Source organism: Mesoplodon mirus, assembly GCF_964341445.2.
Source record: "Mesoplodon mirus genome assembly, chromosome: 3".
In the NCBI taxonomy this organism is placed as follows: domain Eukaryota; kingdom Metazoa; phylum Chordata; class Mammalia; order Artiodactyla; family Ziphiidae; genus Mesoplodon; species Mesoplodon mirus.
This window is the reverse complement of record NC_138978.1, coordinates 108,136,162-108,151,983: the sequence shown is the minus strand read 5'-3', so window position 1 is coordinate 108,151,983 and position 15,822 is coordinate 108,136,162. Positions and strand designations below refer to the sequence as shown.

The following is a 15,822-nucleotide window of genomic DNA, read 5'->3' as shown; positions in this document are numbered from 1 at the left end:
CTCATTAAGACTGGTTATAAATGCCATGAATGTATTACGTTGAGAGTCCAGATATGTGACCTCCACTGGGCCCTCTAGGGAAGCAGAAAGGTCAGGGAAGATCAGGACTAAAACTTGTCCTGAATATTGGACTATTAGCAAGTCTTTGTTGACCTTACTGAAAACAGTTTCAAGGGGAGATAGGAGTGGAAGTCAAATTGTAATGGGTTAGGAAGAGAATGAGAAGTAAGGAAGTAAATATTTAGTGTAAGGGTCTTGCTCTGGTCTGATTGTTTCTCCCTAAAATTCATATGTTGAAATCCTAATGCCCACTGAGATAGTATTAGGAGGTGCGGCCTTTGGGAAGTGCCTAGGTCATGAGGGTAGAACCCTCATGAATGGGATTAGTGTTCTTATAAAAAGAAACCCTACAGAGACCCCTTGCCCCTTCCACCAAGTGAGGACACAGTAAGAAGGAGCCAGCTATGAAGCGGGAAGAGCTCTCACCAGAACATGACCATTCTGGCACCATGACCTTGAACTTCCCAGCCGGAAGAGCTGTGAGAAATAGATTTTTGTCATTTATAAGCTACCCAATCTGTGGTATTTTGCTATAGCAGCCCAAACAGACTAAGACAGGGCTATTTCACAAAGAACCTGGAATAAGAATTCAAGGAGAGAGGGGTAAATAAATATAAGGTTGCACAGGGTTGAAAGAGAGCTGTTTGCTTTTGCTTTTTTTTTTTTTGGATGAGAAGCCATTCAAGGATGCTTTATACTGAAGCGAAGGAGTCCATAAAGCGGAAGCAAGAGAAGATAGAAGACGAAACAGCAAGGTCCTGGAGGAAACGGAGGGTGGGATGAGGAGCATCTTTTGAAACTAGTGGAAAAGATGCTGAATCAATCAGTAATTTTCAGTTGAAACAGTGTCAGAAACCCAACTCTAGCTTAAGCAGAACAGGAAAGTTATGACTTCTTTAAGGGTTGAAGCTGGCTTCAGATTAGACCTACTGATATCAGAAGGTCTCCCTTTCCTCACTCTCTTGTTCTTCTCTGGGTTGGCTTTATTCTCAGGCTGGCTGTTTCTAGGAGATGCCAAGGATGGCTAGCAGTGGTTCTAGGTTCACATTCTAGCAGCTTAGAAACCCCAACAGGCCAAGCACTCCTCTTTGTCCAACAGTTACAGTTAAAGCCCTGAGACTGACTCCTACTGGAAGAGATTAGGTCATATGTCCAAACCTTAATCCGTCAAGCTTGGTTGAGCTTAAGTAGCAAGCCTACCTCCATCAGCTCCACTCAAACCATTTGACTTGGAAAAGGATGGGGGGAGAGCCCCCAAAGGAAAATCAAGGTGCAGCTACCAAAAGAAGGGACATGGATGTTAGGCAAAAATTGTAGGTGAAAGGAGGGTAATAGAAGTAGAGAAAGTGAGACAGAGTTGTGTTAAAAGATAAGTAAGAATTGGCCAAAAGAAATGAGAGGGTAAGGAAGAACCCAACACTGAACATTAGAACTAGAGTGGAAGATACCATGATATAAGAATTTTTATGGCACTTTTGCTTTTTTTTTCTTTTTTTTGGATGAGAAGCCCTTCAAGGATGCTTTATACTGAAGCGAAGGCGTCCATAAAGCGGAAGCAAGAGAGTTGCTACTTAAACAACTCAGACTTGCTGCTCAATAAAGGGGGGAGAGGTAATTTCTTATATAAAAAAAAAACATTTTAAAAATTGAGGTATAATTGACATACATTATATTACTTTCAGGTGTAGAAAATAATGATTCAATACTTGTAAATATTTCAAAATAATCACCACAATAAGTCCAGGTAACATCTGTCATCACACATAGTTACAGAATTTTTTTCTTCTGATGAGAACTTTTAAGATTTACTCTCTTAGCAACTTTCAACTATGCAACACGATATTATTAACTACAGTCGCCATGTTGTACCTCGCCATGACTTATTTATTTTATAACTGGAAGTATTTTCCTTTTGACTCCCTTCATCCATTTCACCTACCTCCCCACCCTCCACCTCTGGCAAGCACCTACCTGTTATCTTTTTCTATGGGCTTTTTGGGGGTTTTTTTTCCACATATAAGTGAAATCAAATGGCAATGATTGGCAGTCTTTCTCCATCTGACTTTTTCACTTATAATACACTCGGCGTCCATCCATGTTGCCGAAAATGGCAAGATTTCCTTTTTGTCTGCTGAGCAGTAGTCCATTATATATATCTACTACATCATTAACCATTCATCCCATCAATGGACACCTAGGTTGTTTCCAAATCTTGGCTATTGTAAATAGTGCCGCAATGAACGTAGGGGTGCATATATCTTTTCCAGTTAATATTTTCATTTTCTTCAGATAAATATCCAGATGTGGAATTGCTGGATCATATGGTAACTCTATTTTCCTTTTTTTTTAAGGAAACTCCATACAGTTTTCCATAATGGCTCCACCAATTTATAACCCCACCAACAGTGTACAAGGGTTCCTTTTTCTCCTTGTTATTTGTTGTCTTTTTGATAATAGCCATCCTAACAGGTGTGAGATGTTATCTCATTGTGGTTTTTATTTGCATTTCCCTGAAGATTAGTGATATTGTACATCTTTTCATGTACCTGTTGGCTGTCTGCATGTATTCTTTGGAAAAAATGTCTATTCAGGTCCTCTGCCCATTTTTTAAATCAGGCTGTTCATTTTTTTTTTTTTCGATGTCAAGTTACATGAGTCTTTGTATATTTGGGATATTAACCCCTTATGGGATATATTGTTTTCAAATACCTTCTCCCATTTAGTAGGTTGCCTTTTTATTTTGTTGATAGTTTCCTTTGCTGTGCAGAAGCTTTTAAGTTTGACGTTTATTTAGTTTTGCTTTTGTTTCCATTGTCTGAGGAAACAGATTGAAAAAAATTATTCCTAATACCAATGTCAAAGAGCATACTGCCTACATTTTCTTCTAGGAGTCTTATGGTTTCAGGTCTTACGTTTAAGTCTTTAATCCATTTTGAGTTGATTTTTGTATATGGTATGAGAAAGCAGTCCAGTTTCATTCTTTTGCATGTAGACGTCCAGTTTTCTCAACACCATTTATTGAAGAGACTGTCCTTTCCCCATTGTATAGTCTTGGCTCTTTTGTTGTATATTAATGCATATATGCATGGTTTTATTCTGAGCTCTCTATTCTGTTCAGTTGATTTAGTGCCTTTTTTTTAATGCCAATACCACACTGTTTTGATTACTATAGCTTTGTAATATAGTTTGAAATCAGGACTGATGATGCTCCAGCTTTGTTCTTCTTTCTCAGGATTGTTTTGGCTATTTGAGGTCTTTTGTGGTTCTATACAAATTTTAGAATTATTTGTTCTAGTTCTGTAAAAAAAATGGTATTGGAATTTTGATAAAGATTGCATTGAATCTGTAGATCACTTTGGGTAGTATGGACATTTATTTTAACAATATTAATTCTTCCAATCCATGAGCACAGACTGTCTTCCCACTTGTTTGTGTCTTCTTCATGTTCTTTCATTAGTGTCTTATAGTTTTCAGTGTACAGGTCTTTTACCTCCTATTTATTTATTTATTTATTTATTTTTTTTTTTTTTTTTTTTTTTTTTTTTTTTTTTCTGTACGCGGGCCTCTCACTGTTGTGGCCTCTCCGTTGCAGAGCACAGGCTCCGGATGCACAGGCTCAGTGGCCATGGCTCACGGGCCCAGCTGCTCTGCGGGATGTGGGATCTTCCCAGACCGGGGCACGAACCTGTGTCCCCTGCATCAGCAGGCAGACTCTCAACCACTGCGCCACCAGGGAAGCCCTACCTCCTATTTATTTTTGATGTAATTGTAAATAGGATAGTTTTGTTAATGTCTCTGTTAGTTTATTACTAGTATATATAAATGCAACCGATTTCTGTACATGATTTTGTATCCTGCAATTTTACTAAATTCATTTATTAGTTCTCACAGTTTTTTGATGGAGTCTTTAGGGTTTTCTATATATCGTATCATGCAGTAGTGACCATTTTACATTTTCATTTCCAATTTGGATGCCTTTTATCTTTTTCTTGTCTACTTGTTCTGGCTAAGACTTCCAATATATTGGTAAGAGTGGATATTCTTGTCTTGTTCCTCTTCTTAGAGAAAACGTTTTCATCGGTATGATGTTAGCTGTGGGCTTGCATATATGACCATTATTATGTTGAGGTACATTCCCTCTAAAAGAGAAATTTTATTACTTGAAGTTCCTATTATCAGGAAGCATCACACTGTTACCTGCCAATATATCATCTTGGTACATTCACTTACTTCTAAAGAGTTTGGCCATTAGAAAAGCAGAGATTGCTGCTGCACAAATCCCAAATCCATTTAGTTATGAAAGAACTTTTTATATTTCAAAGTCAAATGAGAAACAAGAGGGACTCTTTTTTTTTTTTTTTTTTTTTTTTTTGAGGTACGCAGGCCTCTCACTGCTGTGGCCTCTCCCGTTGCAGAGCACAGGCTCCGGATGCGCAGGCTCAGCGGCCATGGCCCACAGGCCCAGCCGCTCTGCGGCATGCGGGACCCTCCCGGACCGGGGCATGAACCCGTGTCCCCTGCATCGGCAGGCGGACTCTCAACCACTGAGCCACCAGGGAAGCCCAAGAGGGACTCTTTTTAAAGAACTGAATCTCAAACTTCCTCTGCCAAAAACTGACTTATTAAACTTCAGGTTGAATTAAAGACCAGTTCAGAAGATGTTCCAAAATTTCCATCTTTCTCTTCTCACACAAGCAATAATTCTTCACTTCCCCATCACTAAGTTCTCTATTCATTCTCCCACTTCTAAACCCAAAGAATACTAATACATTCCAAAATAGCATTTCCATATACCCAAGTTTCTGGATCTAGCTGAGGTAAATTTTTGATCATGCCAATTCCTAAGCTCTTTTCTAAGGATACTTTGCCTTGGACAACTCCATTTTCAAAAGTAGTTTAATATAATTTATATATGCACTAATCCAAATGGACTGCCTTCACTGGAAGGAAACAAGTTGTCTCTAATTCACCTACTCTAGGGCTCCATGGTGATACAGGCCACCACACCCATGTCCAGGCCTAGTCTCCTCCCTGAATGTTGAGGAAGCCCACTTAATGAATGTCTTCTGAGCTGGACTGTTTATAAGGGGCCTCACTGAACCCCATAGCCTTTCCACAGCTCAAGTACTTGGAAAACATTTTTAAGATTCTGTGAAAGTCATGTGTGATTAGTGCCAGTTAGGTTTGATTAATCAAAAATCTATATTTGATATACAGTTTTCAGAGGGAATGTTTTAATCCTACAGCTTTAAGTGTCCATATTGTCAAGTGATATGAGAACCCCAAACCCCAGATTAATATTTGGAGATCATGATAACATTGACTTCAGATGTTAAGGTAAGAATAATGCGGATTCATGACTTTGCATATAAATGTACAACTATTCTGTCCCCATTGGAAGAGCATGGGTTTGGTACTAACCCATCTACACCACCTTAACTTCCCCCCGTGGACACGGTCAGCCTGCAGGCATTCACAACTTGCCCAGATGAATGCAACCAATGACTAGGATATAACAAAGACAACCAGCTCTGCTGACAATTGATTTTCACCCAATGGCAGCAATTTGCATGGAGAGAAATGGAAAAATATAGGATAAGTCATCTTTTTTGAGGTCAAGTCTGCAGGGCACTAGGTCTGTCTCACTTCACGCAGCTATTGAAACCAAACTCCCATGAAAGAGTACCTAAGGAAGGAAGAGAAAAATAAACCACTCTCTAAGCACATTTACTGGAAAACAGTGTTTAACTATTGAAGGTTTAGGTTAGAATTTAGGATGATTCCTCTCTGTTAGATCCCTTAGCACTCTACCACTATTCCTAAAATCTTTCATAATCATACTAGTTTTACATGACATTGAAAGCCAAAACAGCGTAAGTTGCTGGAAAGTGTCTCAAATTACCTTAAAGACTACAAAGGATTTAGACTTCTACATGTAAAATGATCGTGGCCTCTTTTCTAGGCTTTTGGAGTATAACTTTCATAAGTCAGTAGGCCCACCAGAGTAATTAAATTAAATAGATTAAAATATACTGTTTACTGAGTTTTGGTGAAGTTTTATCTTGTGTATTTGAATGACAGGATAAAGTAGTATATTGTAGATTTCATATATTCCTTACCCTCCCTCTCTACTCCAGCCCCGTTTCAGCCTTTGGAAGTAGGTGTCTCCAGTACGCTGATGCCATATGTTCCTTCAGCCGCTGATCACATTACTCTGTAGCTTTCCCATATTCATTTTCTATGTCAAGACAAACCTCGTGGCCCTCTGTTAAGAGAGCCTGATTAAGGCTATCTTTCATTAGTATTTCATGTTCCTGTTCTCCATTTTACCTGCACTCTGCCCTTTCATGTGGAAACCATCGTTCATATGAGCTGGAAATGCTCTTTCACTCACCTTTTCTTCTAAAGCCCTTAAGCTCGCTAATGCATGAATGGGTATGGGTATGGATGAAATAGTACTCAAATGTACACATGGTGTTGTGAAATATATCGATATTTTATTAGTTTTATTCCAGGTAAACACATTTAACCAAATTGCAAATTACATCGCAATTGAAGTTAGATAGAAAATCCCACCACATAGGACTTCTGAGGTTTGGTACAGTAGTTTGTTTTGATGGCCTCATGTATACAATCATTATAGTCAGTATTACACTTGCCACACTTACAGCTTATAGCTACAGGGTAGGAGAAATAAGGAGTAACATGGCGTGGGCATCCTGGTATTTCTACAGTCTTGTACATGAAGTCTCTATATGTACAAACATCCTGGGACAGAGCATATTTGGGAAGAAACAGCTTGCCATTGAAGTCCTGGGGAAAGAATTAAAAAAGGAGCATACTGTGATAGGACTTTAGAAAATATATAGTTAATGGAAACAGGTAAAAATCAATTCACTTATATTCCTTTGTCACAAACAGGACTGGAGGAGGATACTTTAGTTCCATTCCCCGGTACTAACTCAACATATCCACACTAAATCCCATAGAGACAAAAGTGACACCCCCTCTTTTACCTTATATCATGAGAACAAGATAAGTTTTAAATAAATTTTGGAAGTAAAACTGTTATAAAATTATCTGTATCCACTGTGATGAGTAGATACTGTAACCTGTGTACTCTAACTCTACAGAGCCAATAACCATTAGATTTTGGAAATGAGGTTGTGTTTTATCTTATTTTCTCTCTGGATAGAAATGGACTGAGTCTAGGTTTATCTAATTTTCAGCTAAAAGAAGTGAAATGAACTACATACCCGTGTCATACAATATCCAGCACAGATGGTAGTGTTGATGGTTAAGCAGTAAGCACACTCTTTCCTTTCGACATGCATCATATACTCAGTTGGAATACAAAAAGCCATTGCTTGCCCACATGCAAGGCCAAAAAGCATGGACATCAGGAAGATAGCAGTCATGCTAAATCAAAGATAAAATTAAAGAATCTATTACATGTATCCTTTAGGACATTCAGAAGGGACATTCAGAAAGAGCTATAATGTGTGTGTATGTGTGTGTGTGTGTATAAACATATGTGTTTATTGAATGCCTACTTTGTCCTAGGCCCTATATTAGGTGTTTTTACATAGTTAATACTCTCAGTAACCTTTCTTTATATACTTAGATGTGGCTATGATCCACATACCCCATAGTGACAGAGCTCACATAGTGAAAGTCCTGCTTGCAAGTGCCACTTAGCTCCACTGGGCAGTAAAATGGCAAGTCTGAAACACTATAACAGAAAAGTGGCAGGGACACATGTGTCAACTAAGTACAAAATAATTCATTCAATGGAAACAATAAAAATACCTGCCTTTATCATTATAAGAAGTGAGTTAACAGGCTTCAGTAAGGGCTTTCCCAGAAATGTGCTTTTCTAAAAACTTTCGTTCAATAGTTTAAAAGGCCAACAAATTGGTCATAATAAGAAAAGGCAAAGAAATCAAGGAAGTGCATAATCAAACTTCAGTACCAGCTCAATGCAAACAGTCTTGCATATGATTCTACCCAATGCCTGTCAAGAAAGACAAGGCTAAAGGTCAACTAAAACTACCACTGGTGTTAAGGGGTTAACCCAGAAATCTAAAAACCCCTCTTCTCAACCCTTAGGTATCCTTTAAGTTTGAAAGAATTAGAGTTGGAAAAATAAAATTATTATACTCAGAAGTTGTATGGAATTCATTATCTTAAAAAGATTGTGGAGGCAAAAAATACAGATTGACACAATGGGAATAATACAATCAAGGACGACAGGTCCACTGTAAGTTAGCCAGGAAAGTAGAATAAGTTTTGGGTGCATGGAAGACAGCAGAGGATCCACTGTGCCTCAGGCAGAATATGTACCTTTATAGAGCCTGTCTGATGAAGATTGTGTTCACTAACAACTGGACTTTGTAATGAGTTGGATAATGTTACGACTTATAATTATTTAAGTTTTGCTACTGAGAGAGGGTAATCAAGTTTCAGACTTTTGGATGTAAGTTGATCACTTCAAAGATTGTACAGTTAGCTAGGCATATCTGGATTTTTTTCCTTCTCAAGTATCATTGTCAGAAAAGAAAATACATATATTAATGGAGTAGTTTTACCTTTGAACACAAACTTGTTTTATTATTCTATTAAATAAATTATAATTCATTAAATGTTGTTATTCAATCATGAAAAATGTATCAAGATTTTTCTCAATTTTTTTCTCAAATCTATCAATTATACCCCAAGAGCATCTTTAAGCTACATACACTGAAACTTCCATTAACTGAAATCTCATAGACTCTGCCTCAGTTAACAAGAATTTTTGTCTTTAATCAGCTCGTAAGAAAAAAATGAAGCCACATTCAACAAGCTACCAGGTATTTATTTTAAATGTCAACTTCCAGAGGTTAGTGGCCATTCCAACCAGTCTCCTATTTGGAGAATGAGAATTGCCAATAAATCAGACAAACATATATTGAGCATTTAAAGTAGGCACTGACAGACACACAATGGATAAGCTATGGTCTTTGACCTCAAGGGCTGACAGTCTAGCAAAGGAGACAACTATGAACACTAATAATAAAAATACATATTGTTTAACTGATAACACCAAGTGTTGGTGATGATTTTGAGCAACTAGAACTTTCATATGTTGCCGGTGGGATGGTACATACAAATATTTTGAAACTCAGTTTGATTGTTTCTTATAAAATTAAACATACACTTAACTGATGACCAAGCAATTCTACTCCTAGATAGTCACTCAAGATAAATAAGAACAAATGTTAACAAAAAGTAGGTAGTGTTTTAAGTGCTCTGAATGACTTGAAATTATGACTCTGACACCCACAATAATCAAAGATTTTTTTTTCCTATATAGATAAGGAAGTGAGCTAACCCATTAAGAAGTGTTTTCTGGTGAATACTTTCAAATAAAATTTGCATATTTAAGCATTCCTTGGAGGTTTTTTGGTATTTCAATCACGGAGCAAAGTTATAAGAAGTCCTTGCTCATGGAGTCTGGTTTTCTCAGTGCTTCACAAATGTGAGCTCCCTCTATGGTATAGAGCTGGTTCCATTATTTTAGAGCCACAGGCTTAGAGGATCCTCTGCAGGATCTTAAAAATATCGACTGAGGGACTTCCCTGGTAGACCAGGGGTTAAGACTTCACCTTCCAATGCAGTGGGTGCGGGTTTGATCCCTGGTCGGGGAGCTAAGATCCCACATGCCTTGCGGCCAAAAGACATAAAACAGAAGAAATATTGTAACAAATTCAAAAAAGACTTTAAAAATTGTCCACATCAAAAAAAATAGACTGAGTAAATGATATAAAATATTCACCTGTCATGGTCATATGGTTCTTGCCCATCTAGCCAGCCAGCTACTGAATTTTTGCCATAGGAAATAATTAACTTCACATATTTTAACTTTTAGCTCCATGATCTATATAAAATAGATATGTGCTGACCTAGTGGTGAGAATATTGGTCCTGGAGTAAAGGAACAGAATTCTATTTCAAGATCTCCCATGGATCTATGAGAAATCGACTAAAATATTGAATTTATCTGGGCCTAATTTCCCCATCTGCAAAACAGAAAAAGACAAGTACACCTGATCCTTTTTAAAACTATAGAATAAAAAACAGTTTTGGAAATTTTACCCATTGTTGTCATATTCATTATGGACACTTTACATTGTTCTGAAGTTCCTCTTATAAATGTAAAACTCCAAATTAACAAAAAGAAAAATTAAAAGTGCTGAATCATCAGCAGCAGTAGCTATATAACTTAGTAAAGAAAGTAAGAATTATCCTTTCTCCTTTATTGCAAATCGTAAAACTTCACCCAAAGAATCTTTCTGGGGCTCAATTTCTTCAGCTGTAAAAGAAAAGGCTTAGAACCACAAGATGATCAGGAAGGACTTTTCAGCACAAATAGACTATGATTCTATGTGATAAATTAGTGTCCGGTCCCTGGTCTAAGAGATAGTGACCTAGAATTATGCTTCCAGATTTTATTGCAATTGTGTGTAACTGAGAAATTAAGAAATTTGTACCTTCATTTTTCCATATATTCCTTCCTAAAATCATAATAAGTATAAAACAATACATGTAAAGCACTTGGAATGCTACAGAAGACTATGTAACTATATAATATTGAGTATATAAATCAGTGTTAGTTAATACCTACCTAGATGATCTGCCACAGTTTCTCCTTTATTGTCACCTGGATTCTCATCCTCTGTAACTTAATTGCCTCTTTTAAAATCATTCATAAATGATTTATTGAGCACCTAAACACAGAGGTGTGATCTTAGGCCCTAAATAATGAGAGCTGCCCTTTTCAGTGCCATGACCACTATGTCTACACTTTCAACATTTGTACTTATTCCAAGATATCTTCTTTCCTTTGCCCCTTACCCAGCCTTTTCTCTCATCTTTTTGTTCTCACTACCTTCATTCTTAAGCACATTTCTCTCTACTCTGCTAATTGCCTTCACCAATCTTTTCTCCCCAAATCCCTTACTGTGCTATGAAATGAATCAATTGCCCACCCTGTGAACTCCAGGAAGTTCACTAAAGCAATATATTTTTCTAGAAAGCAAAATGTACTATAAGTCAGGTGTGTGCTTTGGAAACTATCCAAGGGGGGTTAGCTATAACTAAAATAATAAAGAGTAAATTATCTCTGCAGGTACCCAAAACTGAATTTATTCCCAACTTTTCTCAGAAGTACATTATCATCAAAGATAACCATTAGTAATTGACAGGATTTAATACACAGATTATTTAACTGATTAAAACATTTAAATCAAATGTAAATAGTAAGGGAAGGCCATGAATATCAATCAGCCTTCATTAGGGAATTGACCAATTTTTCCTCTTCTTTGAAGCCAGTAGAATATTTTCTTATCCTTACATATGTAGTTCATTCATCTTCACCTACCACTGAACAATTTTGGAGCAATAACTAGAATTTTTAGAGCCTATCAAAGCAAATTGTCACTCAGCATTTGCCATTTTTAAATAAATGCTAAAATGATGAAAATGAAAATAATTCAGAATAACAACATTTCATTTCACAATGCCTTCTCAGTGTAGACACCTACCTTACTTTGCACTGGGGAGCTGATGCTGTAATGACCCAGACTAAAAGTTCTTGGTTCATTTTATACCCTTCAGAATAATTCCTCTCTGATCTTCTTGTTTATATAATCACGTTTGAATTACTGCTTCCTTATCTAAAAACCATCTATTGAAAATTCATACTGAACCACAAATAAAATGTGTTTAGACAAACAATTTCACAACATCTTCCTCTGGAAACTCTGACATTATTGCAGCATGAATTTCCTTTTCTCCTATTTCAAAATAAAATTACCCTTGTAAATATATCCTTTATTAATATTTATTAATAAAGGAGAAAAACAGAGAAGGATAAAAAACAAATTCAAAACAAAAAACCCTTAAACATCATCTAAGTAAGTCTTGGGAATGAAAATTTTGGGGGGGCTTGAGTGTCCCAAATTTTACCTAAATGTTCATTTAGAGATATATATAATTATTGCTCATCTGTAAAGCAAAGGTAACTTCTTTATGGTAATCCAGGACAACTGGCGTACATCTTGCTGATTAAACTCTCCCCAAAATTAGTTCAAAATATCTTATTTGTTTTTTCTTTGGATTTAAAAAATAATAAGTAAAATTTACATGTGGGAAACAATAGTCATTTAAGTAAATGGCCAAATGTTTTGAGATGTCAAAATGATTGAGCGCAAATCCTGACTCTGCCATTTACTAGTTATATGACCTTAGCATGCTTGAGCTCTCTTTACTTCAGTTTCTTTACCTATTTAAAGATAATCAGTTTCTTAAGAACTGCTTTTGCTGCATCCCATAGGGTTTGGGTTGTTGTGGTTTCGTTGTCTTTTGTTTCTCGGTATTTTTTTATTTCTTCTTTGATTTCTTCAATGATCTCTTGGTTATTTAATAGCATATTGTTTAGCCTCCATGTGTTTGTGTTTTTTACGTTTTTTTCCCTGTGACTGATTTCTAATCTCATAGTGTTGTGGTCAGAAAACATGCTTGATACAATTTCAATTTTCTTAAATTTTCCAAGGCTTGATTTGTGACCCAAGATGTGATCTATCCTGGAGAACATTCCATGTGCACTTGAGAAGAAAATGCATTCTGCTGCTTTCAGATGGAATGTCCTATATCAGTTAAGTCTATCTGGTCTAATGTGTCATTTAAGGCTTGTGTTTCCTTATTAATTTTCTGTCTGGATGATCTATCCATTGGTATAAGTAGAGGGTTAAAGTCTCCCACTATTACTGTGTTACTGTCAATTTCCCCTTTTATGGCTGTTAGCATTTGCCTTAGGTATTGAGGTGCTCCTATGTTGGGTGTATAAATATTTACTATTGCCATCATCAAAAGATCTGCAAACAATAAATCCTGGAGAGGGTGTGGAGAAAAGGGAACCCTCTTGCACTGTTGGTGGGAATGTTAATTGATACAACCATTATGGAGAACATTATGAAGGTTCCTTAAAAAACTAAAAATAGAACTACCATATGACCCAGCAATCTCACTACTGGACATATGCCGAGAGAAAACCATAATTCAGAAAGACACATGCACCCCAATGTTCATTGCAGCACTATTTACAATAGCCAGGACATGGAAGCAACCTAAATATCCATCAACAGAGGAATGGATAAAGAAGATGTGGTACACATATACAATGGAATATTACTCAGCAAGAAAAAGGAACAAAATTGGGTCATTTGTAGAGACATGGATGGACCTAGAGAGTGTCATACAGAGTGAAATAAGCCAAAAAGAGAAAAACAAATATCATATATTAATGCATATATGTGGAATGTAAAACAATGGTATTGATGATCTTATTTGCAAAGCAGAAATAGAGACACAGATGTAGAGAACAAATATATGGATACCAAGGGAGAAGGGGGGGTGGGATGAAGTGGGAGATGGGGATTGACATATATACGTTATTGATACCATGTATAAAATAGATAACTAATAAGAACTCACTGTATGGCACAGGGAACTCTACTTGATGCTCTGTGGTGACCTAAATGGGAAGGAAATCCAAAAAAAGTGGAGATATGTATACGTATAGCTGATTTACTTTGCTGTACAGTAGAAACTAACACAACATTGTAAAGCAACTATACTCCAATAAAAAAAAACTAGCTCACAAATTTTTTAAATTAAAAAAATTTTAAAAAGTGATAATATTAGTGTTTATGTAAAGCACTCAACACAGTGTCTGGCATATAATAAGTGCTCAATAAATGGGAGGTAATCTATAATAACTCAACTTTTTTAATTTAAAAAATATTTAGTTACAGAACCTAGTACATAGTAGGCAATTATTACATTTCTTGAATGCATAAATGGCTGAGGGAGTGCATGAATAAACAATTACTGAATTTTTGGTACCAACATACACTTTTCTCCATTCCATAGCTGTAACTCAATTTTACCCCTTTTAACCCAGTTGTGTCACTGTAATAAAGGCAATATGCCAAAAGTTCAATGAGAATATCCCATTGCCCTCAGCAAAAAGTCCAAACTCCTTAGTATTATTTACCATGTCCCTCACAATCTATTTTATCTGTCTAGTTTTATCTTTCACCATCTCCCACCTTCCCCCTATCTTCCCTACCTTTTCTCCACTTCCTATGTTTTTCAGCCACACTGAATGAGTTCCTCAGATTAGTCACATCCTTTCTTGCCTCCAAGTCTTTTCATATGTCATTCCTTCTACCTGGAACATTTGCCTGATCCTTCATTTCATGGCTCATCTTATCCAACTCCTGCTCATTCTTTTTTTTTTTTAATGGGTTGTTCCTTTTTTTTTTTAAGATTTCTTTATTACTTATTTATTTATTTAATTTATTTTTGGCTGCATCGGGTCTTGGTTGCGGCATGCAGAATCTTCGTTGAGGCATGCGGGATTTTTTGCTACAGCGCGTGGGTTCTTTGTTGCAGCGTGCAGGCTTCTCTCTAGTTGTAGTGTGCAGGCTCCAGGGCATATGAGCTCTGTAGTTGTGGCGCGCGGGTTCCAGAAAGCATGGGCTTTGTAGTTTGTGGCACAGCAGGCTCTCTAGTTGAGATGCTCAAGCTCAATAGTTGTGGCGCACGGGCTTAGTTGCCCCGTGGCATGTGGGATCTTAACTCCCTGACCAGGGATCAAAGCCACATCCCCTGCATTGTAAGGCAGATTCTTTACCACTGGACAACCAGGGAAGTCCCTCCTGCTCATTCTTAATGGAGAAAGAACCCCTTTGCAAAACCCCTTTGCAAAGCCTTCTCAAACCCCAAGGTCTTTCTCATGGTTAGTGGTTTTAAGAGAATTAGAGAAAATATATAGAACATCTGGCACATGGTAGATGCTCAATAAATCATAGATATTATAGATTATTGACAATTCCATTAGTCTTCACTTATCCTAGTCTATATTATTAATAAAAGTTATTGAAAAAAAATGAGGCCTGGTATAGCTGAGTCTCCTTGGAGGGGAGATGGGAAGGTCAAGAAAGAATCTAGGATATATACCAGAAAAAGTCATTTTGGAACCCTCAAATCTTGGGAATATGAGCTACTGTGTAGTAAGGGAAGAACTATGAAAACAGGGAAAGGGCCTTCCCTGGTGGTCCAGTGGTTAAAACTCCATGCTCCCAATGCAGGGGGCCCGGGTATGATCCCTGGTCAGGGAACTAGATACTACATGCCACAACTAAAGATCCACATGCCAGAACAAAGATCCCGCATGCAGCAACGAAGATCTTGTGTGCTGCAACTAAGACCTAGCATAGACAAATAAATAAATATTTTTTTTAAAGGAAAGAAAACAGGGAAAGTGGAAATGAGGGTGCCAAACTTAACCTGCTTCATGTGATGCTATGTTAAGACAAGAGTATGGTAACTCTGGGAATGTTAGATGTTTGTTTCTAATGGAAATATTGTCTCTCTTGTATGAAGTAGATTCAGGAATTCAGTTTCTACCAGATTTATACACACGTCTCTGGGAAATATACATACACATAATAGGTAACTGATAAACACTTGGCCTATTACTAGAAGAACTATGATAAATATCATACATTTGGGTAACAGTTTTCTTTTCAAAAAAACTCTCATGTATGTGATCTCATGCTGTTAAAAGAATCCAGGCAGACTGAACTTTCACTTCTGGCCTAGATTTACTCTCCCACCTAAAATAACTATAAATAGGACAAAATATATGAAACAAGGT

At 36.9% G+C, this 15,822-nt stretch overlaps 1 protein-coding gene across 1 annotated transcript; it reads right to left on the bottom strand.

Annotated features, from left to right (window-relative positions):
- Positions 1–6,618: 6,618 nt before the first annotated feature.
- Positions 6,619–11,700, bottom strand: TSHB (thyroid stimulating hormone subunit beta; the record flags this gene model as incomplete). The annotated part of the gene is made up of 3 exons (XM_082615230.1): positions 6,619–6,873; positions 7,317–7,479; positions 11,642–11,700. The coding sequence occupies 3 exons, from the start codon at positions 11,698–11,700 to the stop codon at positions 6,619–6,621; spliced, it is 477 nt and encodes a 158-aa protein (XP_082471356.1).
- Positions 11,701–15,822: the final 4,122 nt, after the last annotated feature.